At 47.3% G+C, this 26,023-nt stretch overlaps 13 protein-coding genes across 14 annotated transcripts; 7 read left to right on the forward strand and 6 right to left on the reverse strand.

Moving 5' to 3' along the window:
- Positions 1-25: 25 nt before the first annotated feature.
- On the reverse strand, positions 26-1,546 carry LOC122613034 (cytochrome c oxidase assembly protein COX15 homolog). Its single transcript, XM_043786997.1, has 4 exons — positions 1,347-1,546; positions 1,158-1,260; positions 968-1,100; positions 26-908 (listed from the first exon to the last, which is right to left on the reverse strand). Exons 1-4 carry the CDS (start codon positions 1,437-1,439, stop codon positions 56-58), a joined length of 1,182 nt encoding a protein of 393 aa, XP_043642932.1. The 5' UTR covers positions 1,440-1,546; the 3' UTR covers positions 26-55.
- A 45-nt stretch (positions 1,547-1,591) lies between these two features.
- LOC122613032 (THO complex subunit 5) lies at positions 1,592-3,878 on the forward strand. The gene is made up of 6 exons (XM_043786995.1): positions 1,592-1,762; positions 1,820-2,611; positions 2,666-2,778; positions 2,838-2,925; positions 2,979-3,515; positions 3,572-3,878. The coding sequence occupies exons 1-6, from the start codon at positions 1,688-1,690 to the stop codon at positions 3,812-3,814; spliced, it is 1,848 nt and encodes a 615-aa protein (XP_043642930.1). The 5' UTR covers positions 1,592-1,687; the 3' UTR covers positions 3,815-3,878.
- Positions 3,848-4,925, reverse strand: LOC122613036 (uncharacterized protein C6orf136 homolog). The gene has a single exon (XM_043786999.1). It carries the CDS (start codon positions 4,689-4,691, stop codon positions 3,930-3,932), a length of 762 nt encoding a protein of 253 aa, XP_043642934.1. The 5' UTR covers positions 4,692-4,925; the 3' UTR covers positions 3,848-3,929.
- A 606-nt stretch (positions 4,926-5,531) lies between these two features.
- On the forward strand, positions 5,532-8,951 carry LOC122613315 (alpha-catulin). Its single transcript, XM_043787438.1, has 6 exons — positions 5,532-5,743; positions 5,873-6,053; positions 6,118-7,640; positions 7,713-8,030; positions 8,087-8,293; positions 8,815-8,951. The coding sequence occupies exons 1-6, from the start codon at positions 5,714-5,716 to the stop codon at positions 8,929-8,931; spliced, it is 2,376 nt and encodes a 791-aa protein (XP_043643373.1). The 5' UTR covers positions 5,532-5,713; the 3' UTR covers positions 8,932-8,951.
- A 310-nt stretch (positions 8,952-9,261) lies between these two features.
- Positions 9,262-10,534, reverse strand: LOC122613319. Its single transcript, XM_043787441.1, has 5 exons — positions 10,437-10,534; positions 10,017-10,268; positions 9,753-9,946; positions 9,622-9,701; positions 9,262-9,564 (listed from the first exon to the last, which is right to left on the reverse strand). The coding sequence occupies exons 2-5, from the start codon at positions 10,056-10,058 to the stop codon at positions 9,272-9,274; spliced, it is 609 nt and encodes a 202-aa protein (XP_043643376.1). The 5' UTR covers positions 10,059-10,268; positions 10,437-10,534; the 3' UTR covers positions 9,262-9,271.
- Positions 10,535-10,546: 12 nt separating this feature from the next.
- Positions 10,547-12,285, forward strand: LOC122613317 (senecionine N-oxygenase). Its single transcript, XM_043787440.1, has 5 exons — positions 10,547-10,866; positions 10,937-11,123; positions 11,187-11,358; positions 11,420-11,955; positions 12,015-12,285. The coding sequence occupies exons 1-5, from the start codon at positions 10,682-10,684 to the stop codon at positions 12,180-12,182; spliced, it is 1,248 nt and encodes a 415-aa protein (XP_043643375.1). The 5' UTR covers positions 10,547-10,681; the 3' UTR covers positions 12,183-12,285.
- A 153-nt stretch (positions 12,286-12,438) lies between these two features.
- LOC122613316 (5-aminolevulinate synthase, erythroid-specific, mitochondrial) lies at positions 12,439-14,425 on the forward strand. Its single transcript, XM_043787439.1, has 2 exons — positions 12,439-13,789; positions 13,937-14,425. Exons 1-2 carry the CDS (start codon positions 12,550-12,552, stop codon positions 14,311-14,313), a joined length of 1,617 nt encoding a protein of 538 aa, XP_043643374.1. The 5' UTR covers positions 12,439-12,549; the 3' UTR covers positions 14,314-14,425.
- Positions 14,426-14,820: 395 nt separating this feature from the next.
- Positions 14,821-15,475, reverse strand: LOC122614374 (nuclear receptor 2C2-associated protein). Its single transcript, XM_043788943.1, has 3 exons — positions 15,392-15,475; positions 15,244-15,341; positions 14,821-15,175 (listed from the first exon to the last, which is right to left on the reverse strand). The coding sequence occupies exons 1-3, from the start codon at positions 15,417-15,419 to the stop codon at positions 14,882-14,884; spliced, it is 420 nt and encodes a 139-aa protein (XP_043644878.1). The 5' UTR covers positions 15,420-15,475; the 3' UTR covers positions 14,821-14,881.
- A 204-nt stretch (positions 15,476-15,679) lies between these two features.
- Positions 15,680-16,667, forward strand: LOC122613510 (AP-3 complex subunit sigma-2). The gene is made up of 4 exons (XM_043787716.1): positions 15,680-15,820; positions 15,876-15,967; positions 16,027-16,229; positions 16,284-16,667. The coding sequence occupies exons 1-4, from the start codon at positions 15,752-15,754 to the stop codon at positions 16,493-16,495; spliced, it is 576 nt and encodes a 191-aa protein (XP_043643651.1). The 5' UTR covers positions 15,680-15,751; the 3' UTR covers positions 16,496-16,667.
- A 13-nt stretch (positions 16,668-16,680) lies between these two features.
- Positions 16,681-17,767, reverse strand: LOC122613509. Its single transcript, XM_043787715.1, has 2 exons — positions 17,314-17,767; positions 16,681-17,243 (listed from the first exon to the last, which is right to left on the reverse strand). Exons 1-2 carry the CDS (start codon positions 17,722-17,724, stop codon positions 16,857-16,859), a joined length of 798 nt encoding a protein of 265 aa, XP_043643650.1. The 5' UTR covers positions 17,725-17,767; the 3' UTR covers positions 16,681-16,856.
- A 201-nt stretch (positions 17,768-17,968) lies between these two features.
- On the forward strand, positions 17,969-19,776 carry LOC122613243 (zinc finger protein CKR1). 2 transcript variants are annotated; one of them, XM_043787334.1, is made up of 3 exons: positions 17,969-18,317; positions 18,377-18,409; positions 18,480-19,776. In XM_043787334.1, exon 3 carries the CDS (start codon positions 18,485-18,487, stop codon positions 19,625-19,627), a length of 1,143 nt encoding a protein of 380 aa, XP_043643269.1. In that variant the 5' UTR covers positions 17,969-18,317; positions 18,377-18,409; positions 18,480-18,484; the 3' UTR covers positions 19,628-19,776. The 2 variants fall into 2 exon arrangements, with proteins under 2 accessions (XP_043643269.1, XP_043643268.1); XM_043787333.1 differs by having other exon boundaries at positions 17,973-18,317; positions 18,377-19,776.
- Positions 19,777-20,117: 341 nt separating this feature from the next.
- Positions 20,118-23,133, forward strand: LOC122613387 (anaphase-promoting complex subunit 2). The gene is made up of 8 exons (XM_043787539.1): positions 20,118-20,275; positions 20,337-20,853; positions 20,910-21,148; positions 21,199-21,379; positions 21,439-22,140; positions 22,201-22,464; positions 22,526-22,767; positions 22,825-23,133. The coding sequence occupies exons 1-8, from the start codon at positions 20,213-20,215 to the stop codon at positions 23,023-23,025; spliced, it is 2,409 nt and encodes an 802-aa protein (XP_043643474.1). The 5' UTR covers positions 20,118-20,212; the 3' UTR covers positions 23,026-23,133.
- Positions 23,134-23,247: 114 nt separating this feature from the next.
- Positions 23,248-24,894, reverse strand: LOC122613473 (protein phosphatase 1 regulatory subunit 15A). Its single transcript, XM_043787670.1, has 2 exons — positions 23,794-24,894; positions 23,248-23,738 (listed from the first exon to the last, which is right to left on the reverse strand). The coding sequence occupies exons 1-2, from the start codon at positions 24,544-24,546 to the stop codon at positions 23,529-23,531; spliced, it is 963 nt and encodes a 320-aa protein (XP_043643605.1). The 5' UTR covers positions 24,547-24,894; the 3' UTR covers positions 23,248-23,528.
- Between the last annotated feature and the right edge of the window lie 1,129 nt (positions 24,895-26,023).

The following is a 26,023-nucleotide window of genomic DNA, read 5'->3' on the forward strand; positions in this document are numbered from 1 at the left end:
CGTAGTTATTTTCAAGGCGAGGTTGTTCGATTTGGTTCAACAAACAACTATTTATTTACTTTGGTAAATACTTCAACAGTCGAACTTCGTGCGACAACCACAAAGCGAAACTCAGTAGAATAAGCGAGCCCGACTGGTGGGCCGTCGCCAAGGGCACAGGCACGTAGTTAAGCAAGGTGGTTACTCCAAGCGTGGCCTGCGTCCAGGCCATGGCCACCACAGCGTTGATGGCCCAGTTGGCGCGCTTGGGCAACTGCATCCGCCTGGTCACCAGCCACAGTGCTGTGGTCAGCGTTACTGTGCTAATACCAAGAATGCGGTGATTGAACTGCACTGTCGTCGGATTCTCGGTGATGTTCTTCTGTATTGGCGCAAACTTCCACATGTCCTCGGGAATCCACTGGTCGCCCATCTTCGGGAACGAGTTGTATACCAGTCCGGCGTCTAGTCCGGCTACAAAGGCTCCAGAAATGGCAGTCAGCAGGACCATTGCCTTTGTCAAATGGGTCAGGCCCTTGATATTAAATGCTTTCTTGGCTTGGATCACGAATGTGTTGGTTGGGATTAGCAGGGACATGGCCCTCGACAGGGAGAGCGAGTACAGGACGAAGGCTGCTGCCAGGTGGGACGCCAATCTATACTGAGAGACCCGCGGCACATCGTTGGGATCCTGGAACCGGTCCTCTAGTCCGGACTTAACCATGTACCACCCCATCAGACCCTGCAGGCCAATCAGAGTGCCCAGCAGCAGAACGCTCTTCTTGGTCTTAGCGCTGAAGTATCCCTTTCTCCAAAAGTAAACGGCGGGCAAGAGGAAGAACCCGCCTATGGCACGTCCCCACATCCTGTGCATGTACTCCATCATGAAGATGAACTTGAACTCCTCCACAGTCATATTCACGTTCTTTCTGAAAGCAGAGGTATACATGTTACTCCAGGCTTTGAAGGAATCTAGGAAAGTACTCACAGCTTGTACTCTGGGTATTGTTGGTAGAGATTAAACTCCTGCAACCATTCCTCCTGGGTTCGGGGCATACGTTCACCCGTCAGCTTCCAAGTTACCATGGACAGTCCGGACTCTGTCAGTCTGGTTACTCCGCCTGGAAGGGATTCACTTTCGTAAGGAACTACAAACTTAATATGCAGTTATTGGTTACCTAGACCAACGGCCACAAACACCATGCCGCTGACTCCCAAGAACCATCTTCCGACTGTTTTGTCGCTTTTCGGCGTGCTGATGGGCTTTATCAAAGGGATTTCCTGCAAGGTAGGGCGTTAACAAATATTACTTTATTTATAACATAACACATTTCTATATGTAATCACTGTCATGATGGCAATGCAACCTTTATCGCTGTTTGCGCAATCGTTTGATGAAGTCGGGGGCCGGGCACCACTAGCTTTATAAGACTGGTTCTCTTCTGGAGCATTCGCAGCATTGTGTTAATTAAGGTTCAGGGAGATCTACGTTAGCTTACAGCAAATATTTAAAGAGATATTTTGGTTTTTAACTATATTTACAAAGCCGCTTGCGAGTGTGACCGCAGCTGCAGGAAATGCAAATATACTGAAATCATTTCGGAATGTTCCGGCGAGTTGTACCGGCTCGAACAGTCTGGCCACTTTATTTTAGCTTTATTAACAAAATAATTTTTGCGGCTTCCAATTTACAATTTCGGCGAATAAAATGGAAACGATATTAAACACGCAGTTCGACCAGCTGCAAAAGGCCATAGAGGGAATCAAGGAGGCGAAGAGCAAGGTAAGTTCGATAAACGTGCCCTTCGCACAGCTCTCAATCCGCCTTTTCCATGAGCAGGGGCAATCTACGGATGAGGCGCGCACTGCGGCCACCTTGATGTTCGTGGCTCTGAAGCACGCCAACCGGGAGGTGAAGCACAAGATTAAGGCCGGCCGGGACAAGCTGCACCTGGAGAAGTGCAAGGTGGACCTCAGCCGGCTGCAACTGCAGAATCTTCTGTACGAGGTGAGCCACCTGAAGAAGGAGATTGTCCGCTGCCAGAAGTTCAAGAGCAGGGACACCAGCTTGGAGCTGCTCTCGGAGGCCGAGTACTCCAGCAATCTGCCAGACATGGCCAACGACGAGGAGGAGTTGTCCAGCCACAAGAAGCACCTTCATCGTCTCGACTGCGAGCTGCGCCTGCGAAAGGAACTCGACAAGCAGTACAGCGCCCTGCTGAGCTCCAAGCAGGAACTGCTCCAGGACAATCTTAGCCACGCTCAGCGATACGTCTCCTTCGCGCCCGCCTTGCGCACCTTGCAGAGCGCCACAAAACCACTGCATGATGCACTGCAACTATCCCTGGACGTGGAATGGAAGTTAAGCGCCGTGGTCAAGTACCTGCCAAAGCCCCTCTACGTTTTGTTCATTGTCCTGCAGTCCCTGCAGCGGGTCAGCGAGGAGCAGTCTTTCACCGCCGAGGTTGTTGGCTATGAGAGCGAGGCCCAAATGCAGGAGTTGCTTAAGGAGAAGAAGTACTCCACATTGAACCACAAACAGACTGAAACGGAAATTGGGGAGCAGGATAAGATTGGGGAGAACAGCTTGGAAGAGGCACTCGCTCCTCATCCACTACACATTTGCTTGACGGTAGGAAGACACTGTTTGCTAGTTCCAAAACATTTATTAACCTGAACTTTCAAGATTGGAGGCGCTGGATCGAATCAGCTCGTTTTGCAAATCCGCTACTTCGACTTGATCAAGTGTGCCACTGTCTGGGGCCAAATTAACTACTCCAGCAATTCCAACAGCCAGGGGTAAGTTTAGAACACACCAAGAAGAGAAGGACATAATTACTTTGTTATTTTCTTCACAGTGATACAAACTTTGTGCACCACCTTTTGCGGCACTTGTTCCCCAATGACTTGGGCAATGAAATACCCATTCCTGGAATTCAACACGAGGTAAGAACTTCGTTTTCCAACGCTGGACAACAAATCAAGAATTGCTCTTTCAGCTCCGAAGCTCGGACTTAACAGCTGAAGAATGTGTGCGCTATCTCAAGGCCAAGGACTTCGGAAAACCCTTCTGTTGGCTGCAAAGTATGTGCTCGATTGCAACCGTCAACAGTTCGATGCTGTACAACCACGAGCTAAACTTGAACAAAAACAACAAGGAGATCATTGACCGCATTGCCAGGCGCTTTAACTCTTGGCAGCGTTTAAGCCAACAGATTCGCGGTCTGACCTACAAGGATATTGATTTGTATAGCTTGAAGGAGAACATCTATCCAGCCGGCCTGTCGTGCAGCCTCGTCCAGTGGACGGCCATCACACATGAGGAGTTTCACTCGCAAATTTCAGACGTACTAAATACCTCGTCAGCCGAAAAGGGTATTACGTACAACTCTTACCGCGCTGTTATCGTACGGGGCTCTGCCAAAATGGAGTGCTTCATCAGAATACCGAGTAATTATCCACTGGAGATGCCTCTATGGATTCTAAATGTGCACTGGAACGGATGCAATACCTCGCAAAACAACTCGGCCATCAAGGTTTGAACTTGTCTAGCTATCTTCGTTCAATTTCCTGCTAAACTTATATTCTTCAGATGATGGAGTTCTGGACCAACTCCCTGCAGCCCAAACACTTGGAGCCCAACGACCGCGTACTGTATGCGCAGCTCTTCCGCACCATCTATAGCTTCGATATATTCCTCGAGACCGAGGGGTCCATGCAGAACACCATTGAGTACAACAAGGAGAAGCCTTACATAAGCGCCTTTGCCAAGCGGAGTCGTTCACGGCCCTACAAATATATCAAGAAGGGATCGGTCTATGCGTTCAAGCAGTGACGGTTGAATTTTGAATGTTGTACAAAGTTTGAATGCGGTTACTAAACGTCTCACAGTTCCGTTTATTACGATTAGTAATACAATAAATAAGTAACATATAAAGCTAGCTACGACCTCATTGGCAGTTGATCTTCTGGGAAGAGGTCGCTGCCAAGGATCCGGGAGGTAGTGCCGTCGCAGAAGGGTTCTCAACCGCCTCCCGACTCTCGTCCGGCATGACTTTGTCCACGACGTGTTTGATGATCAGCCCGTCGTCGCCCAGATAGCAGACAGAGTAGCCATCGTACCACGCCTCCTGATCTTTCAGCACCTCCTTTAGCTGCCAGATCTTGTACTTCCAGAACTGGAACATGACCTTCAGGCCGGAAATGCCCCGTACTCGCCACCTTATCCTCACCGTGTAGTCGTCCTGGTGCTTCGTGATCTTGAGCACCTCGAACTTCACGTACGCGTACTTCAGGTGGCCCACCGTCCGCAGGATGGCGATCTGTTTGACGTAGTGATACAGGCCCACCGTGTGCTTGCCCGTAATGTTGTTCTGGAAGATCAGTCCTGGGCTGTAAATGGAATAGTCCAGGGGCTCCACGAACAGTTTTGGCAGCGTGGTTCTCAGGACCTCGTAGGCCCTGTCCAGATCCTCGGGCTTCCTCTCGTTCTCCTTGGGGTTCCCGGGCACCCTCTCCGCATTGGTGCTCTCGTGGACCCTTCGACTTTGCTGGAGGTTATCGCCGGCATGGCAGATTAACAACTTTTGTGGACCTGTTGCCGGCGCAGCTGCATTTAGCCGCATGGCGGACGCCCACGCCCGCTCCTTGGAGCACCAGTTGGCCATCCAGCTGCTCCTTCTTATTGATGAAATCCCGAAATTTCGCAACATCTTGCAAGGACTTTGTGTGCTTCTTCCTTCAACGGAACTGCGTTTCCCTCGATACAGATCTACCTCGTCTGCAGATCACACCATTCAAATAGTATTCCGATCCTGGTTACTCGTCTGTTTTTCGTTTGCGGCCCTCAGGAATTGGAATTTGACGTGCTCGTGTTTAGGTAACAACATTTGGAAATAAAATACTCGGCAAAAATCATATGGTCGTTGGGGCGCAGTGTGACCAGGTGCCGCGCGTTCGAGTGCCAGTGGTGCTGTTAGGGGAACTCCCGTTGTCTAGGGTTGTCACCACTGCTCAGTTTCGCAAATAAATTTCCGTTACCGGAAGTTATGAAATTTGAAACAAAATCTCTTTTGACAATGGAAAATACACCTTATTTTGGTGGTTTTTCCAGTTATGCAAGCTATTACTTGAAATATAGTGTGTCTTTTTGATTGTGGGATAAGCTACAATACTTTTTCAAGCTTTTTATCTCTGGCTTTTTATGGCTAAGTAAGTTGTTCTTATCATTTTCTAAGTATATACTCTAACTATGAATCCATTGAATCCTGGTACTCCCATCGAATTGAGCCACCCGAGAGACGGGAAACTGTTGCACTTTACAGTACTATATGGTTTTGTGCGCAGACTTCCTGCGCAGACCAATTTGTTACAAGCTCGAATCACACACAAATCTGGGGGCATACACATATATCTGTCTGCAGGTAAACACGTTGTTTACAGCCCCCTATCTATATAACACTAATTTAAGCTAAGGAGCTTTCGCTGGCTGAAAAATCGACTTTTATTTGAGCTTAAACCTATAGAGCCTCGTACTATGACGCGCTAATCGGTGTCCGTATTATTGAGTGCCAAATTCTCGACTTAGTTCCAATGTCTACGCGACTCTGCTAGCCCTAGTATTGAGAAAAATCAATAGGAAGTAAATAAAAATGCTGCATGCGTGAAACTCGCTTGGCGGATACTCTTTAACTACGTATAATCAGTTTTTCTATTGGAAACCGAGGTATCCAACATGTACGGAATCACTCAATCAACTGTAAACGTAAGTACCCCACCGGCTGTCCGGAGTAACTTTCCTTTCCGGATAACTTTCGGACTGAAAGTCCTCTGCGAATATTGATTGGCCTTGAAACCAAACCCACTGCCAATGCGGACTCACCTTCCCTTGCAGAATCAACGCTTTCGAGTTCGTGATATGGATAACGAGCAGATCATGTCCACTTTTGGGAACATAGGTCACCTACTGAACATTGCCGTAGAGCGATTTATAACGATTGGCGAGATCATCGCCGAGGAGAACATCGACATCAAGGGAGACATGTACGAGGCGGCGAAGGAGGCCAGAGATGCGGGTAAGCAGTTATCCTTTCCAGCTTGTTAACGCACCAAACCCTAACGCACTTGACTGGATTGCAGGAAAATCTATTGAACGACTTTGTGATATTTCACCTCTAAGCGGCATGGAGCTGCGCCACCACATCGAGCCCCTGAAGGACTACGGAGCCATCATTTTGGCGGCCCGCTCCCTGCTGTCCTCCGTCACGCGCATCCTACTGCTGGTCGACATCATTGTGGTGAAGAAGCTGCTGACCGCCAAGAAGCGGGCCTCCGAGAGCCTGGAGAAGCTGGAGTCGGTCATGAACTTCACCGAGTTCGTGCGGGCCTTCTCCGTGTTCGGAACGGAAATGATTGAGCTGGCCTACCTCACTGGCCACCATCGCAACTCGTTCAAGGAGGAACGGCGGCGGGCCCAGATGTTTTCGGCACGCCAGATCCTGGAGAAGTCCATCGCCATCCTGCTGACGTCGTCGAAGAACAGCCTGATCCACAGCGACTGCGTGATCGTGAAGGAGAACCGGGACACGGTCTTCTGCCAGATCCGCAGGGCCATGGACCTCATCCACTTCGTGGTGAAGGACAGCATCTTCGACTCGGCCAAGCACATGCCCTTCGAGAAGCAGGCGAGCAACCCGAACTACGAGAACGAGAGCATCTACACGACAATAAAGCGCATTGTGAACCTCATCAAGCGGTACAAGTACCAGATGAGCTACTACGAGGGCTCCGGCGAGGGCAACAACAACTCCGACGCCTATTTCAGTTTCCTGGACGACGACCTGTGGAAGTCGGAGAAGAACCTGCCCTCCGCGGCGGGCGGCGGCGGCCGCATGGTGAACAACACCAACTTCAGGAAGCACCTCAGCTCCGAGAGCCTGGACCTGCGCGAGGAGCTCTCCCTCGCCTTCGAGAAGCTCTTCGAGAAGGCGCACGACTTCACCGACTCGCCCTACATCAGCCACAATCACCGCAAGAACATCCTCTCCTACTGCGACAACTGCAAGCTGGAGTTCGACCTGTACCTGAACACCATCATGAAGGATCAGCACGAGGGCGGCGGAGTCGGCGGAGTTGGTGGAGTCGGAGGTGTGGGTGGAGTAGGAGGCCAGGTGAAGGGTCGCTCAGATCCCGAGCTGGGCATGTTGAGCAGCTTGGAGGAGCTGTGCAAGCAGCTGGTCGTCTCCGTGTCCAGCCAGATCGAGGACTTCAACGAGTCGCTCAAGATCTGCTCCAAGCTGGTCAAGTCGTTCCACGTACTGGCAACGAACTACGACATCGACAATCTGAATCAGCGCTCCACGAAGTTCCACGACTGCTGTGACCACATCTTCGACATCTGCAAGCTGCTGCAGCACATTGCGCCCACGGAGCGGCTGCAGGTGCAGGCCAAGTGCCTGGCCATCAACCTGAGGATCTACGGGCCGCAGGTCTTCATTGCGGCCAAGATCCTGTGGAAGTACTCGAACAGCAGTGCGGCCAACGAGAACTTCGAGTCCTTCTCGGACATGTGGAAGTGGCTGACGAACGAGATCTCCATGATCGCCAAGAAGATCCTCGTTTCAATCAACACCACCAAGAGTGACAGAGAAGCTGATGCTGAGGTGAGTACCACCACCACCACCACCTACCGCCAAGAGTAACCGAGTAATGTGTGTATATCCGATCTTCCCCAGAAATGCGAGAGCTCAGACAAACTAACAAAATCCGGTGTACCTGCAACAGAAGACGGAGAAATGGTTGAGTATTCTGGCCTCGAAGGCAAGAACAACGGAGATCTGAACACATATCAATCAAAATGGAGCGAAGACTTGTCGGACGACAACGACATACTGAAGAGAGCCAAGAACATGTCCGCGATGGCTTTCCTAATGTATCAGTTTACCAAGGGCAACGGTTCTCTAAGAACAACTCAGGATTTGTTTACTCAAGCCGAATATTTTGCGGAGGAGGCCAACCGACTTTACAAAGTCCTCCGCCACTTTTCATACCAGGTAATCGAGCTTATGTTCAAAGGGCTAAGGACCATTCTAATTGTGGAAACTTCTAGGTCCCCGCTAGTGACAACAAAAAGGATCTCCTCAACATTTTAGATAGAGTGCCGACTTTTGTCCAAGCACTCCAGTTTACAGTCAAAGACCACACGGTTGGTAAAGCTGCCACGTTCGTGAAGGTCGATCACGTCATCAGGGAAACCAAAAACCTTATGAACGTTATAAATAAAGTAGTGTCGAAGTGCTTTGAGTGCGCAACTAAGGTAAATAGGCCGAGGCCAGGCCACGCGGCCATTTCCTATATGTAGTGGGTACTACGGGGTACTACTGGGTACTACTGGGTACTTCAGACTCTCGATGTGTATGATTTCTATAGTTTACTGTGATATTAAAGCATGCATTATTACAGGTATGATTTTAGAGCTTTTCGTTCGCAGGAGAAGCGTTTTGGTTTTTGCGGATGTGTTTTTCCCGTTTCTCACTACGAATCTTATAAGTTACCTTTCCAACTTTTACTTTCAAATGCTAATGCTAATGTAGACTGCGCTGTATCTTTCTCTATTACGTATGTATCTTTGTATCTCTGTATCTTTAATGCATTGAATCTTGAGTTGATGTTACTAGCCTGTTAGCCTGATAAGATCCCCTAGTTACTCCCCCAAGTGTTTAACCAATCCAACCCAACTAAACTTTAACTACCAATTGACTTTGGCCACTCGTAAGCCGCAGTGCCAGCTCCTACTACTCCTACTAACACCACCCTAATCCTTGCTCCGCCTTGCAGTACAAACTAAATTTAACTGGGATAACCGGAGGACTCACGTCGGAGCGGTCGAACGAGAACATGGCCGGCGGCATGTGCGATTCCAAGGGGACGACGAGCAGCAGCGACATTCCCTGACATTACGGGATGGCTCGCCGAGCCAAGGGGGATGCACGGAGGACGAGGGTGTCCTTCCTGCTGTTCTGAGAGGAGCAGGAGCCCAGGGGTTTTACTATCGTAGTCTACACTGTTGGCACTGCATTCCATTCTGTGTATTAGTTGCGCCGCTTCTAGCGTTGATTAATGTCGAAAACTTTATTAACTTTATTAACATACGAGTACGAGTACGAGTACGCGTCCAATTAGTTGTTTCAGCAGCACGATCTTATAATGCATATTTTGTTTCACTACATTCGAATGTTACGGCAATAAAGGTAACGCAGATGCAGATATGTATCTCAAGCTCTTTCACTGGGGTCTACAAATCGGTTCGCAGATAGTTCTTACTGCTCTCATTCACCATGTGGGTTTGTGGCACGATGTTGCAGCAGGCTGTCTTCGGTTCCTGGGACAGATTGTACACCTTGAGGGCCACCGTTTCCTTCAACTGGTCCGTTTGGACGGTGGAGCTCCTCAGCTTCAGCAGGTTCTTGAAGAACATCAGGTCCAGAGCGAAGAGGGCTGCGCAGATGAAGGAAAGTGCGCCCAATGCGAAGGCATAGGTCAGAAGATCCTCGGAAAGCTGCTCCACAGTGAAGAATATGAGAAGTCCTGGAGGAGACAGAGACAGTTCAACAGTCTGACATTACATCCCAAGAGTCATATTACCCTCTATGGTGAAGAACAGAACTCCGCAGGTCAGCAGAATGATCTCACAGGTGGCATAGTTCGAGGTGCCCTCGATGATCCTAAAAGGAGATGGACTTCTTACTGGTGAACCATAGTCTCTAGACATTCACCTTGTGAGCAGCAGAACGGCTGCAATGAAGGTGTATCCCAGGAAGGTGAGCGTGCCGAAGTCATCGCCCTCCTTCGACCAGGAGATGCTGTTCAGCAGGGTCCACTCCCTGGACTGCTTCCTGTTGATGGCGAACACCCTTTCCGAGTGCTTGTCCGACAATCTCTTCACAATCAGCGCCGCCACCGTGGCAATCTAATGATTTAGTGGTTTATCACTGTCATTCAATGCAATTCAAAGTGTCCTTGTGCTCAAAGATACTCGCCATCTGGAGAACTTTGGTGCATATGCAAGCTGGTAGCCCCATGTTGGAAGATCTCGACGTGCACTTTGCTACTGAGGCACGTACGTTCCGAATCCGCCTGACCCATGCAAATTTTCTCACATTTGGTTTCGCAGTTTAGCGTGGGAAAGACAAACTCAAAGAAGTTGGCCTCATGGTTCTGCCCATTATAACCCAAACCTTGAACTGCACTGCGAATCGAGTACACTTGAACATCTGTGTTGCTTATGCTTCCTATCAGCAGTGTAAATATTAATATAATAAGTATATAACATATAGTGTGCCTTATAAACAAAAAGCGAGACAAAAGCAGAGGCTCTATGCTCTTTCTTATCAGCGCGATTACAGAAAACAAGCACTGCCATCCGGATTGCGAATACAAGATACTCTGATTAAACTTACTGTAGAGCAGACAAGCTGCTTATGTGGTTCTAGCTTGATTATACTAATTGAACGTCTTATATAGGCTGTGCGAACCTCTCCATGGAGTCCAAGTACCCCACTTTTCCAGGGCTATCAGGCGGGGAAGCCATAAAGTTCATCACGGTGCGATCCTCAGTTTCGTGGAGGCATTCGGACTAGCAACTATCGCAACTAGGCACTTGGCAATTAATAAAATTATAAACGGTTACATATACTATAAAATAATGAGCGTTTGCATAATTGGGGCCGGAACCGCGGGTCTTTGCTGTGCCCGCCACTCGATTGAAAATGGATTCAAGACCACTGTGTTCGAACTATCTGACCGAATCGGCGGAACCTGGGTGTACAATGAGGCAACAGGTGTGGTCAACGGCATCGATGTCCACAGCAGCATGTACAAGAACCTACGGTACGAAAATCTAAATCCAAATCCACGAAAGAACACTTGATATTCTAAGAGCTTTCGGGCTTCTTCAAAGAACCAACTTGCCCAAGGAGGTAATGGGCTTTCCGGACTTCCAAATCGCAGAGAACAAGGCTTCCTATGTGAGATCCGACGAGATCTGCGATTTCCTGAACCAGTACGCGGACCATTTCGAGCTGAAGGAGCACATCAAGTTCAGTACCTACGTTATTCGGGTGCTGCAGAGAAAGACAAAGTGGCAAGTAAGTTGTAGAGTCAGTCTATATAGATATACATACATAGAAACCTAACCGAACCGCTTGCAGGTGCTCTTCAAGGATTTGGTCACGAACAAGATAGAGTTCCAGTACTTCGACAAGGTTCTGGTGGCCAATGGCCACTACCACACCCCGAACTACAGCCAAATTCCGAGTATGGATAGGTTCCAAGGGGAGTTCCTGCACAGCCACGACTTCAGAAGCAGGGAGGTTTTCGAGGGTAACTACAGCAGAACTTGTGTGAGCACAAGAAACTTCTCATGGTACCTGTGCTGCTCTAGGTAAATCCGTTCTGGTCATTGGAGCTGGGCCCAGTGGCATGGACCTGTCCAACATCATTTCCCGATCGGCGGATCGGGTTACCATAAGTCACCACTTGACCGACATCGGCCAGCATATATTCTTCGACAACGTCCAGCAGAAGCCCGATGTCCGGGAGCTGGACGAGAAGGGGGCCCACTTCGTGGACGGATCCTACGAGGAGTTCGACACCGTCTTCTTCTGCACGGGCTACAAGTACGCCTTTCCCTTTCTGACCGTCGACTCGGGCATCTATGTGGAGGACAACTACGTGCAGGAGCTGTACAAGCAGTGCATCAACATCAGGAACCCTTCCATGGCGCTGATTGGACTGCCGTTTTACGTGTGTGCCGCCCAAATGATGGACATCCAGGCGAGGTTCATCATGAGCTACTACACCGGATCCAACGAGCTGCCGTCCACGGAGGACATGCTCAAGGATACCCGGGAAAGGATGGGCAAACTTTGGGAGGCGGGTCTACGGAAACGCCATGCCCACATGCTGGGTCCCAAACAAGTGAGTGGCAAGTTGACTTTATTTCTGTATCTGGTTTTGAATTTTATCCCATTTTCAAGATCGACTATTTTACGGACTTGTCGAATACGGCAGGAATCAAGAACATCAAGCCTGTGATGACCAAGTTGCACAACGAAAGCAGCAAGTGCTTCAATGAGAACTTGCTCCACTTCCGGGAGGACAACTTTGCGATTCTGGATGACGAAACATTCATTAAGCTCAACTAGATCCTGAATGAACCTGAATAACCAATCAATCACAAGACGAATTTTGTTCAAAAACGGTACTTTTCAACTTCCCTTTGCTTTGAAATATATGACATATCTAAAACTTGTACTCCATGGCAGCTTAGTTTGAAAAATTGAACTTTCATGCGCGAACAAACATTTTTTAAACGGCCGCCAAGATTTGTTTGAACATGTTTGTTGGTATTTTTCCAGACAGCTGATTGTGGGCAGCCCACTTTCAGCAGCTCTGGCCACACTCGCCCACCTCCTCGCAATCACCTTCTTGCATAATTTTCGAAACACCTCACTTCGCTTTCAAAGTTCGCTGATTTAGGTCGGGTCTTCAAAAGTGGAAAAGCGCCTCATCATGCAGTGTCCCTTTCTGAATCGCTTCACCGCCAGCTTCATCCGCAACTACGCGGAGACGCTGTGCCAATCCTACGGGAGCCACTGCCCCGTGGTTGGCAAGACCTTGAGCTCGGGCGAGAAGAAACTTTCACTCGTCGCCGCAAGTGTTACAAGGTCTTACTCGACGGGGGCGAACGCCCACGCCAACGTCGCCAGTGCTGCGGGCAATGCTGGTGCCTCCGCACCCGCAACTGCCACCGCCGATCCTGGCAAGGCATCCGCCAAGGAGACCTTCCCCTACGAGCGCTTCTTCAACGAGCAAATCATGAAGAAGAAGCGGGACCACTCCTACAGGGTCTTCAAGAAGGTGAACCGCCTGGCGGGCGACGGGCTCTTCCCCCACGCCCTGGAGTACTCGGAGCGGAGGGAGAAGCCCATCACGGTGTGGTGCTCCAACGACTACCTGGGCATGTCCGCCCACCCCGGCGTCAAGCGGGCCGTCCAGGATGCGCTCAACAGGCATGGCTCGGGGGCTGGCGGCACCAGGAACATCTCGGGCAACTCTCTGCACCATGAGCGCCTCGAGAGCAAGCTGGCTGAGTTGCACCAGAAGGAGGCTGCGCTGCTTTTCACCTCGTGCTTCGTGGCTAACGATTCCACTCTCTTCACGCTCGCCAAGCTTTTGCCTGGATGCGAGATCTTTTCGGACGCAGGCAACCACGCTTCAATGATTATGGGAATCCGGAATAGCGGCGTTCCCAAGCACATCTTCCGGCACAACGACGTGGACCACTTGCATCAGCTGCTGAAGCAGACGGACAAAAGCGTGCCCAAGATCGTCGCATTTGAGACGGTACATTCCATGACGGGTGCTATCTGCCCGCTCGAGGAGCTGCTGGACGTGGCCCACGAGCACGGGGCCATCACGTTCATCGACGAGGTGCACGCCGTAGGATTGTACGGTGACCATGGAGCCGGTGTCGGTGAACGGGATGGAGTGCTGCACAAAATGGACATCATATCGGGCACCCTTGGCAAGGCATTCGGTAACATTGGGGGTTACATAGCTGGCACCCACAACCTGGTCGACATGATCCGCTCGTATGCGGCTGGCTTTATCTTCACCACTTCACTGCCACCCACCGTGCTGTGTGGCGCCCTGGAGGCCGTCAACATCCTGGCATCGGAGGAGGGTCGTCAGCTGCGCCACTTGCACCAGCGGAACGTCTCCTACCTGAAGAGCTTGCTGAAACGAGAAGGTAAGATGAAATCCAATTCTGGCATTTATGTAACCCGAATTGAAGGTTATTCTCGCACTTTCGTTTTATTTTAAGTGGTGGCTATATATAGAAGAAGACACTTAACTTTCAGTTTACTGACTGCATCTATAATTTACCCCATTTCAGGTTTTCCCGTTGAAGAAACCCCCAGCCACATCATTCCCATTAAAATCGGCGACGCTCTGAAGAGCAGTCAAATCTCAAACGTGCTGATCGAACAATTCGGACACTACCTGCAGTCGATCAACTATCCAACTGTCGCCCGGGGCCAGGAGAAACTACGGCTGGCCCCCACCCCGTTCCACACTTTCGAAATGATGAACGCCCTGGTTACCGATCTGAAGAAAGTGTGGGGAATGGTGGACCTGTCTACGAACGTCCCGCTTTCGCCCAAAGCATGCATGTTCTGCAACTCGGAGAGCTGCTGGCACCAGGACACGTCCCCCGACCTGGAATGTGGCATTCCCAACTGCCCTCGCCTGGAGATCTCGGTTGCAGCCTAGTTTCCCCTTTGAAACATGGCCATAAATGAAGCATTCGAAATATTAAGCTATGCCTAAAATTATCTGTGCGGTTTTGGACAAATAAACATTGGTTTTGGTGCAATATATACAACGAAATTTCTATTGGAATGGGCTAAGCTGATTGATGACGCACTTAGGGGTGATAGGACATGGACTTTAGTGTCACCTTCGTTAGGAAGTTGCGTGTTTCACGAGCCAGTTTCATGCAAATGGTATTCAAATTGAGGAATTGCGTGGAAACATTTTCAATGAACCTCGATCCACAGTCATAAGCACTTTGAAAAGATATGAATAGGCGTTTTTCCCCGACATTTATGTGAGTTGGGAAACCTAAAAGGGCTTACCTTGTTAGAAATATTTATATGAAATTAGTTCCATATCAATTTAAGCAGAGGCAGGGTGAATCAGCACAATTATTCCTGATAACCATGACCATCCCATTACGAGCCAATGTTTTTGATAATGCAACTTAGATAATATTCCGATTTTATACACTTTGATTAGAGTAGCTAATGTACACATTTAGTCAGATCCAAAAGGTCAGACCCTAGCCTAACAGCTGGAGATCGTAAACAATGATTCTACCGAACAGATCCGTACTGGACTCGAAGACGAATTTCAGCTTGGAGCAAGGTTTGTCCCGGGCTGCATCCACGATCTGGAAGAGCTGAGGAGAGTTGATGTCTTCTGGGTAAAACGGTTCTTGGTGAACTGGGGCTCCGTCAGCGGAGTACAGGAATATTTCCGATCTTTGGCCAGAGAATCCTCCTTGGAACTGGAAACTAAATCCTGAGATTTTCTGTGGCTCCTCCAAGCTAATGGTTATGAATTGGGGGGTTCCCTGAAACGGGCGCTTGGAGTTAGTAGCTCTCGAACGTAGCTTATATGTATTTCAAAAACTTTGGATACCTCATCTGAATTCCAAGAAGTTTCTTCCCGCGTATCGAACATGAATTGCTTTCCGTGCTGCTTCACATCTTTATTTAAGACCGAGCTCACCCTGAAAACTATATGTTAACTAGGGGATTTACAAAATAAAAGTAAGAGTACCTGACACTGTACTTGACTTTTGTTAAAATATTCATAGTTAAATATAAAAAATGGGAAATAAACAAATCGGGTACCGCGAGGTTAGAGATATTAGAGATGGACAACAATCTGAAATCCCAAAACATATTATACGTACCTTTACTAACAAATTTAAGGAGTTTTTTCTCTAAAAACATACACATTCCTTTAGATTAGATTTTATTAGAAATCTTGTTATATTTTAGAAATAAATCCGTCGGATAAAGATATATCGATATTATTAGCATCTATAATAGTATTGATTTCGCAGCCCTGGTCGAAAAAGCAAAACAGCTGGCAGTTTAAACAACATTTTCATTTTTTTTGTTGACTTATCATAGAAGTTGAGATGATAAAAGCCATACTCGTCTTTAACAATCACGGGAAGCCGAGGCTTTCAAAGTTCTATCAGTATTTCGTAAGTACTGCGACATATAATCGAGTTCTTATTAAACTGGGATTATCATTTGTAGGATGAAAGCCTGCAGCAGCAAATAATCAAGGAGACTTTCCAATTGGTGTCCAAGCGGGATGATAATGTTTGCAACTTTCTGGAGGGCGGGAGGTGAGCAATACTATTAAACATATACCCGAGATATCTAAAAGCCCCTCTTCCTGCCCCAGTTTGATTGGCGGATCGGACTACAAGCTCATCTACAGGCACTATGCCACGCTGTACTTCGTTTTCTGTGTGGACTCCTCGGAGAGCGAACTGGGAATCCTGGACCTGATCCAGGTATTCGTGGAAACCCTCGACAAGTGTTTCGAAAACGTGTGTGAGCTGGACCTGATATTCCACGCCGATGCCGTCCACCACATCCTCTCAGGTTGGGAGAGCAATCCTTCGCAATCCATTCAGATTGATCATGACTTTGTTTCAGAACTGGTAATGGGCGGAATGGTCCTGCAGACAAATATGAACGACATAATGGCCAGGATCGAGGAGCAGAACAAGATCGTCAAGCAGGAGGCGGGCATCTCGGCTGCACCTGCCCGAGCTGTGAGCGCCGTGAAGAGTATGAACATTCCGCAACAGATTAAAGACATAAAGCTACCTGATCTGCCACAGGCCATTAAGGACTTTAAGTTCTGACAAATGTACGTCTGATAAGTATCTCGTCTAATTGTAATCTGTTGAATCTAGTGCTTTTCGCAGTCCTTCATGAATTTCCAACAGCTGTCGACTGTTTCGTAATATTAGGACCCACGTACTCTATATATCTCCCTTACCATAATAAAAATGCTAATGAATTACCAGTAGCAAATACGAGTCTCAAGTTTTTGATAGCTTAACAATGCGAAGTCTAACCACTTCCGTTTTATATTGAAAGGTGTTTAAAATGTACATACAAAGTGTCTTGCGATGAAGTCTTTGAATGATCTGTGTGCTGCTTCTATTAAAGATTTACATTAAAAGGATGTCCATTGTATTAAACATGTACAGAATTCTACAATCAACTGTTTGTAAGATCATCTTCTTCGCCGACTTCCAGCATAACTTGCATTATTTTCCGCTTCAGCCTCTTGCGCGAAACTTCAGAGTTCAGGTTGCGGAATTCACTGGCGATTAGTTCTCCAAAAGCGTCCCATTGATCCCGACCACTGGATGGTATGTGGACGGGAGCTGGAGTTGCGGGAGCTTCGACTGTTCGAATTGGATCAAACAATTTGAAAGGCGGCGCAGGTTCTGGAGGCATCGGAATGGGTTCGCTGACCTTTGGAGGCTCACTTGTTTCTGCATCGTTATCTATAAATTTGGATTCAAGGCTTTCTATTGAGGGTTGGCTCTGCATTTCCACATCCTGATCTGGGTAGCACATTTCCAGCTTCGACACCAATTTCTACCAAAAACAAAAGCCCAGAATAGATTGTTTAACTTATGGCATAAAGATTTCGATTTAAGTAGCCCACCTTGCCCGGAAGACCTTGTTGATATCCTGGTCGCGGTTCTATAACAGATCGCAGAAACATCAGCGTTTTGAAGTGCTCCCATCGACAAGCCTTCTCGGAATCTCGATCTCCTCCAGACTCCTCGAGCCTCCTCTCCAATTTCTTAAGCTCCGCATTGAATTGGTTGCGCAGGTTGTGCACCTTTTTGCCATAGTCGTGTTTCGTTATCCCGAGGGAAGCGCAGATGGAATCGATGGCTTTAGCCCTGCAATCCTTGTTTTTATATAGCTCGGAATAGTGGTTCCACAAACAATCCGATGAGCGGTAAAGTTCGATTAGCTTGGCGATCTTCTCACGCGTCCAAATCGTCTGCTTTCTCTTCTGTCTTCTGGTCAGTTGCGTATCGCCCAGATCTGCGGAATTATTTGGCATTTCAGCAAACTAACAAATTGTAAATATGCATTGAATTTTATTGCAGTGCAGATTGGGGATGGGCGAGTCCGAACTATCGATAAGCATATAGCCATCAATAACAATGCTGTACTTGTTTTAGTATTTTTTGAAACAAGGCAAGCGAAGAATATTTTGTTGTTCTACCAAAAAGAAAGTTATTTCTCTCAAAGTTATATTGCTAGCGTAATGTCAATTACGAATTTAGTTTTAACTATTTGACTAAATACAAAGTAAGAGCAATCGATAACTACAAAATTAAAATCCGATAGCTCCGCACACGCATTCGGTCGCATCTTTTGCACCTATCGACTAGTCGATATATCTCATCGCAATTAAATAGATGTACTTCAGTATATAAATAAAATAAAGTAAAATAAGCAAATCCGCTGGAATATGCATTCGCGCTAGCCGAAAACAATTGGAAAATGTGTGCGGGACGCCAGGAACGATTATAGACCGTTTTCCGTGCTGGCTATGGTGACGAGGCTCCACAGAACTGATAAATCCTAGGCCGACGCCCACTGAACACAGTTTCCTGTACAGGAGTGTAGTTTTGGATAAACGCAATTTGGGTAATTAGGGAGAGGTAGTCGCGCACCTGGCAGTACAGTATCTCCACTCTCGATTCCAGACACTCCGGATAGGGCGCTAGCGAGCCCCGAACGTAAGCGCAATGTCACAAGTAATACCAAACACGCCCACACCCCAAATGCTGACGACATCAACGCCCATAGAACCCATGAAACCACCACCAGCGTTTCCCACGCTGAGCGGCGCAAACATACACGAGCAGGCGTCCGATTTGATACTGCGGGCCTCGACGATTTTCGGGGACCTGAAGCACGACGAGGCGAATGTGGAGAATGTGCCCCATCACGGAGTTGAGACTGAGCTGGAGGATGACCCGCTTTACGCCGGGAATGGCAGCTCCAAGATCCGGATAACGCCGAGTGTAAAGCTAATGGCCACGCCACACGCCTCCGATCCCAAGCGCAAGTTCGTCTGCCCGTATGACAACTGTACAAAGAGCTATGGCAAGAGCTCCCACCTGCGGTCCCACCTCACCTGGCACACGGGCATCAAGCCCTTCGTCTGCAGCGAGCCAAAGTGCGGCAAAGGATTCACGCGCTCCGATGAGCTCAACCGGCACCTGCGGACGCACACTGGCGAGAAGCCTTTCGAGTGCATCCAGTGCACCAAGAAGTTTTCCCGCAGCGACCACCTCACCAAGCACCTTGCTACCCACGATCGCCAGCTGAAGGGCAGCACCCCAAAGCGAACGGTACCAAGCAGCAGTGGCGTAGTTCGGCTCAAGCCCTCTAAGAAGCAGACTCAGTCGGAGTCGGAGTCGGACTCGGGATTCCACTTCATGGCCGCCATGGTTGGGTGCGGGGACCCAAGCATGGAGCACCACCATCAGCAGCAGCATAACCACCACCAGCAGCCCACGCACATGCTCGACACCCACCACAAGCCGCTAAAGATCAAGCTGGAGCGGTCGGAGCACAGCGACAAGTACGAGATCGTGACTCCTGATCATCACCCGCTGGAGAACCATGGCCACAACCAGAGCCAACTGCCGGATTTCCTTAACCAGGCCAAGCCCGAGGTAAAATACGAGCCGACCGAAGAAATTGTAAATACCCTCTCTCAGTTACCGCCGGCGGACGGACCCGGCACGTACGGAATGCCCCAGTTTGTCCAGGATCGGCCCTTCCACTGCCGGCAGTGCGAGAAGCGGTTCAAGCGGCAGGACGACCTCAACCGGCATATACGAACGCACACTGGGGAGAAGCCCTACGCCTGTCCGCAGTGCTGTCGCCGGTTTGTGAGGAGCGACCACTTGAAAAAGCACCAGCAGACGCATTTGAAGATACGATAGTTTCATAGTAATACTCCTTAAGTCGCTAGCCATCCTAGCCATGGCATCCGCATCCAATCTATGTTGGCTACCACACGGACGTGTGTCGGGTGAGGCACACAGTACAATAAAATTAAATAAATTCGCAATCCAACTGTATTCCTATGCAAGATCAACGCTGGCTCTCAAATCTCAATTTGTATGTATGTAAATAAGTCGTATGCAATTTAATTTTAGCTCTAACTGTTTGTGTTTGCCAGAACATGAAGATATACATATGTATTTCTAAAACTCTTGCTGTTTCTTACTTTCTGGCTATTAAGCTCCCCGTATCTATTAATATAATTTATTTTAGTAAAATTATTGTACATATTTGTGGGACAGTGGACTCATATGGGATCGATCCTAGTGGGAATTTGGAAAATAGTAAGGAATCGTATGAAGAATGAATAATAGATATATAATATCTGATAAATCCAAGAATCATCGTCTATCGGTTCGGATGATAGAAGCGCTTTATCGATAATAACACTGCCATCCCCATTGGCATTTGATTTCGAGTTTCAAGCAATGTTTTGTATCGTCTAAGGTAATTACACACAAACGATGTGCGATTTTGACGCCTTGTGGGCGGATGTACTGAGAATCTTTCCGGTTTTGGGCGGAGCGGTAGGTTTATTCCTTCGGTTCAGTAATAAGGATTGGTCCTAGCACTCAGCAACTTTTACAGAACGCCATATCCAATGACCCGGTTGATGAGAAGGTATTCCAAAATGTTCGCCAGCACCTGAAGATGTTGGGGAGCATAGACACCTTTGCGGCGCTGGTGGACCTGGAAATCCAGTCGGCCATTCGAAATGTCCTGGTGCCCAAGTTCTGGAAGCACTTCCATGCCGGCTTGGTCTCGTCTGAATTGCAGAGCGGCATTAACGACCAAGCTCTGGCCATAGAAGCCCTGCCCGATAAGAACCGACTGTTCACCCAGTTCATAGATGCCATCAATGAGCTGCACGACGGCTTTCAGAGCCTGATGCAGGTGAAGCCCAGGCTGATCCAGCTAGTTGGAACTGAGGGAAAGCCCGCGGCTAAGACGGTGAAGCTGATGCAGGAGGATGGCATCAAGAACTGCTTGAGGGACTCATTGCTGGCTCAACTGCCACCCACTTTCAGTGTGGTCGTTGGGGCCTTCTACTGGGTGCACTTTAAGCTCTTCACCAAGGCCTCAAATCTCGCTTTGACCACAGTTGGTATGATTTAGACACATAGCCATGTTGGTTGCATACTTACTTTCTTTCCCCATCAGACTCGGATGTTTTTGATGAGCTCCTCTGCGTTGGCTGCAACTTCGACGCAGAGCAGTGTTGCTGCCAAAGGCTGACGGATATGGTTAACAAGACCAACATGAAACTCTTCGAGATGAACCTCATAGACCGTCTAACTGGAAGTGCTCTGACGGCTCTCATCAAGCTGAAAATCAAGGAGCACATCAACGACACATGCATGGGAATTTTCGACAGAAGTCACCTTAAGCAGCTAGAAACTGTGAGTGGAATAGGATTTCATCTTGGAACACTTACTAACTACCTTTGTAGTGGCTGTCGGATGTTATAATGTCCTGGCTGACAAACATATTCACAGAGTGGAAGACTAAGGACAGCATAAGCGATATCGAAGTTCCAGAGTCTGTAAAATCCTTCAAAGTTAAACTGACTTACTTTATGTACGAGACCTTTGCGCAAAGCGTTATTGGTCAGTTTTTCAGCATTATAATTGGTATGTGTCCTCAGAATCAGTCCAAAGGATCTTAACAATATGCCTTTATTTGTAAACAGACTATCCAGATTCCATTCCGGCTATAGATGACTTGAAGATCTGCATGGAGAAAATTGATATGCGAGTCTACCTCACTGAATCCCTTAGGAGTTCGCTAGAGGCAAGGATTCTGCATCCTGGAGTCAACACCATGGACATATTAACCGGTTACGTGGCAGCCATCAAAGCTATTCGCCATCTGGATAGCACCGGAGTCATCTTAGAGATGGTAACGGCACCAATCAAAGATTACCTGAGGAAACGAAACGACACAGTGCGACGCGTAGTCACTGGGCTGACTGAAGAGGGACCCACGGACTTGTCCGAGGAACTCGCCAAGGGAGAATCAATTAAGGAATGCAAGGACTCGGGTGCCGATGAGTTCAGCAACTGGGAAAATTGGGAGCCGGATCCGTTTGGAATAGATGCCAGTATCATGCAGTACAACAGCTCACGGAAAATGAGGTCGGCTGACATTATTTCGATGGTGGTTGACATATACGGCAGTAAGGAGTTGTTCATGACAGAGTATCGCAACCTAATGGCAGATAGACTGCTGGCCCAGTTAGATTTCAATTCCGAAAAGGAAATTCGAAATCTGGAACTGCTCAAGATCCGCTTTGGCGAATCACTGCTGCATAGCTGTGAGGTGATGTTGAAAGACGTAACCGATTCTAAGCGAATTAACGCGCACATCCACAGCGATGGCAACCGAACTGAAAGTGGGTTACTTTTCACCTTTCAATTGTATACTTGACCTTAAACAAACCATCTCATTTTAGATCAGTTATTCGAAATCTCCTCGCTTATTGTTTCTGCCCAGTTTTGGCCGTCCTTCAACAAAGAAAGCCTCCAACTTCCTGAGGAGATTGAGAATGAGTTCAAGAAGTACACCAAGGCCTATGAGGCTTACAAGGGTAACCGCACGCTTAACTGGCGTACAGTGACTGGTCGAGTGAATATTGAAATCGAGATCGGAGACAGAACCATGGAAATGGTTGTGAGCCCCATTTTGGCGGTTATTATATACCACTTCCAAAATAAGAGTGAGTTTTAACTTAGCAGTCAGATTCATCAGTTCTACAACCGCATGATTACATTTTTTAGATGAATGGACTATCGAGGATCTCAGTTCCATTACGAAAGTTCCACCCTCTGCACTGCGACGCCGTCTGAGTTTTTGGCAAAACCACGGATTGATCTCGGAAACGACACCCGGAGTTTTCACTCTGTTGGAAAAGGAATCGGAAAAGTCTCAGTTCGAGGACATGAGCCTCGCAGAAGCTGACGAAGAGGATTTGGAATCCGCAATGGCTTCGGCCAGCGATCAAAGGGAAGAGGAACTCCAAGTAAGTGTGGTTAACAGTGTCATCTTTCTGTTTTTCTCATGCAATTATGCTTTGCAGGTTTTTTGGTCCTATATTGTTGGAATGCTCACGAATCTGGACTCCATGCCAATTGACCGAATCCACCAGATGCTGAAGCTGTTTGCCTCCCACAGCGGCGGAGTGGAGTTTACTCAGGAAGAGCTGAAACACTTTTTGCAGCGAAAAGTCAGAGAGCACAAGCTTATATTCTCGGGTGGAGTTTATCAATTGGCAAAATAAGTTGCGGAGATTACCAAAACCAAGTTGCAAACGACTGAAGAAATCATGAAATAAATAATGAATAAACGTGATAACGTTTATGAAATTTACTGTTCCATGTTTAACGTAGATTTTTTCCAAACTGTCGTGTTATCTATTTCTATTCTGAGCTTATCTCTCCTCAGTCACGTACACACAAATCCCTTTGCCCAAACTTGTTTGGCTTGAGAACACACAGAAAAATACGTCTAATGCTTAATTTATTTAAAGTTATATTAAGGTATATGCTAATCCCGTTATCAACAAATTCAAACTTCTTAGGGCTCTAAAACTAAAAGCGAAGAAAAGTGTACTTGGTTTTGAAATTACAGGGTTAAACAGTTTTTGGCTTCATAAAATCAATCACGAAAGCAGTGACTAAGTCGATCACTTTATACACGCAAACAACTTGTGCTTAATTTAATGTTGTAATCGTTCTAAACTGTAATCTGTACATCAAAAGTTACATCAGGTATGTGGACCGGCTAGTCCTCATGCAAGAATCGAGCCTGATAGACACGTTCTCGATGAACTGGGGTCAGGACGGCGTTCAGAATGGGTGAAATCCGTCGAATCCGCTGCTGAAAGCGATCCCGATCTCGCGCCATTACCTGCCATTCGCTCTTCCTGGCAGCTCGATAAGCATAGTCCCAGGCGAGCATTACGTGAACTTCGGGTTTCATGTTGAAACGAACCTGTGGGCATTAATTGTTCATTAGATACTCCAATTTATGCCGCGCAACAACTCACCTTCTTGACGGGAGTCGAGCTGTCGTCGCTGCACTGGCAATCCTTTAGCTCCTCGGTATTCTCATCCTCGCCGCATGCTGTAAACTGCACGCTGCTGCTGTCGTCATCATCATCATCCTCGTCGTCGTCTTCCTCAACATCCTCATCCTCCTCCTCTGCGTCGTCCTCGAAGCAAATGAAGCTGTCCTCACTGCACTCAGAAATACTACGCTGCCGCTGCAAGGAGCTCTTGGCAGTCGATGCTCCCGAACTGCCTGCGTTGTTATTCCGGTCACTGGAGACTTGACTAGTGGGGCACTCCTCCGCGGTATCCTTAAAGCCGTGGTGCGGATGCAGGTCAATAAAGAAGTAGCACGAGGACGGCACGCAACGCCGCAAGGCGTCCAGCTCAATTCCCGCCATCTTGGCGCCCGGCGGACTCTGGGCGTTGACGCACTTGTGCAGGGCGGTTTGCATTTGAGTTACTACGTCCATGGCCATTAGCTTGAAGGACATCATGGTGGCCAGCGGATCTAGGGGGTCTGGCTGCAGGGTTGGGATTCTCAAATCCTCGGGGACCTCGAGCGGCTTGACCTCGGGTGCCTCCTTATGCACCTTGTTTGGCTTCCACAGGGAGCGTGATCCAGCAGGGAGGGGACGTGACGGCCCGCACCGATATTGCTCGTAGATGGGAGAACTCATTTTTGCAATCAGGCGGAGAACAAAGAGGAAGGGGTCAAACAGCGCGCCCATAAGGGTGTGAAATGGCGACATCTGAACTTAAAGACACAATTATGCTCTTGGTGTGGTGGGAATCCCTTGCGAATGGCCATTTTCTTGAACTTGGCTTTGGGGGGCATGGTGGCCAGCTTAATTTGAGACACATTTTTCCATGATTACTGCGATTAACTAATGTAATATGGAGTGAAGTGGCGAAATGTTACGTATGTCGTGCAACTGATCCTTTGCACTTTAATGTTTTTTCAGTTGTAGGCTAGTTCTGCTTTCGTTTCTAGCGTATATAGCGAGATATAAAGTCCAGGCACAATAATATTCAGAGTTTTACACGTTTTATACCAGAATAGTTCCATACTTTTTCACTAGAGCTGAAAATTTATCGATAACAGACGTTGAATCACCTTGGGTATTGTTGTTTTTGTGACCATTCACTTTCGCACCCGACCAATTTTTCACATTCACAACGGACAGCTTCTGTCTATCGATAAGCATATTTTATGAATTTTATTTTGTGAATTTTTTAATCGGGCTATCGAGTTTTATTAAGAACAATAGGTTTTTATGAAAATGATTTGTTTTAAAACTATATTAAGTTTGTTTTTATATATTTAAATATTGCGTATATATTGATTGACAATATTATAATTGTTGAAAATTTGATTTTCCTCGGAATTAACTATTTTAAAGTTCAGTTAATCATATTCAGATAATTGTTTAATAGAACCATATTGACAACTTGTGATGAGTTTAATCTTGCTTAAAATTGATGTAACACCGATGTACAAATTGATGAATCATAAACTCTTAGAAAGCCAATAATTTCAAAATTGATCATGTTCTGAATGATTGATGATTCAGTGTTCATGAGTTTGGTTTTTGCGGAGTCATCGATGAACGTAGAACACCAAGGCACAGATCAAGTTATACTACTCCAATTAGAAAAAAATATGTAGAGAAGAAACATTTGTTTATTTTGTAATAAATAAATTGAGAATAAAATGTGAATATATTTCGAAATATTTCGCAGCCTTAAAACTTAAGATGAAATATTGCAGTCGCAGCGATCAACTCGATTACTTCCGTGTGTCCGAGCACAATTAAATCATGCATACTCGTATGTACAATGCATGTACATACGTACATATGTACATGGTTCTTTAACCGATATTTATACCTGACACTGTATGAAAATGCAAGTGCATGTTCCGCTGCGTCATTCCGTAGATAAATAGTATGGAGTACATATATACAGCGTACTTGTATCTGTCAATATGTATAGTTATCTCTATATTCTCGCATAATACTAGAGTGCTCTACGTTAACTGCACGCCAGTTCTGCATATTATACGAGATCTTGATCTAGCATAGTGCCTGCATACATATATGTGTGTAGGTGTAGGCATGCATATAATATCAGATATTTACGTATAATATTCAGATTTTCCGCACTTAAAAGCGTTCAGAGTCGTCTGAAATAAACAGAAGTCGGATTGATATTCATGCGCACATACAT

Source organism: Drosophila teissieri, chromosome 2R (genome assembly GCF_016746235.2).
Source record: "Drosophila teissieri strain GT53w chromosome 2R, Prin_Dtei_1.1, whole genome shotgun sequence".
In the NCBI taxonomy this organism is placed as follows: Eukaryota; Metazoa; Arthropoda; class Insecta; order Diptera; family Drosophilidae; genus Drosophila; species Drosophila teissieri.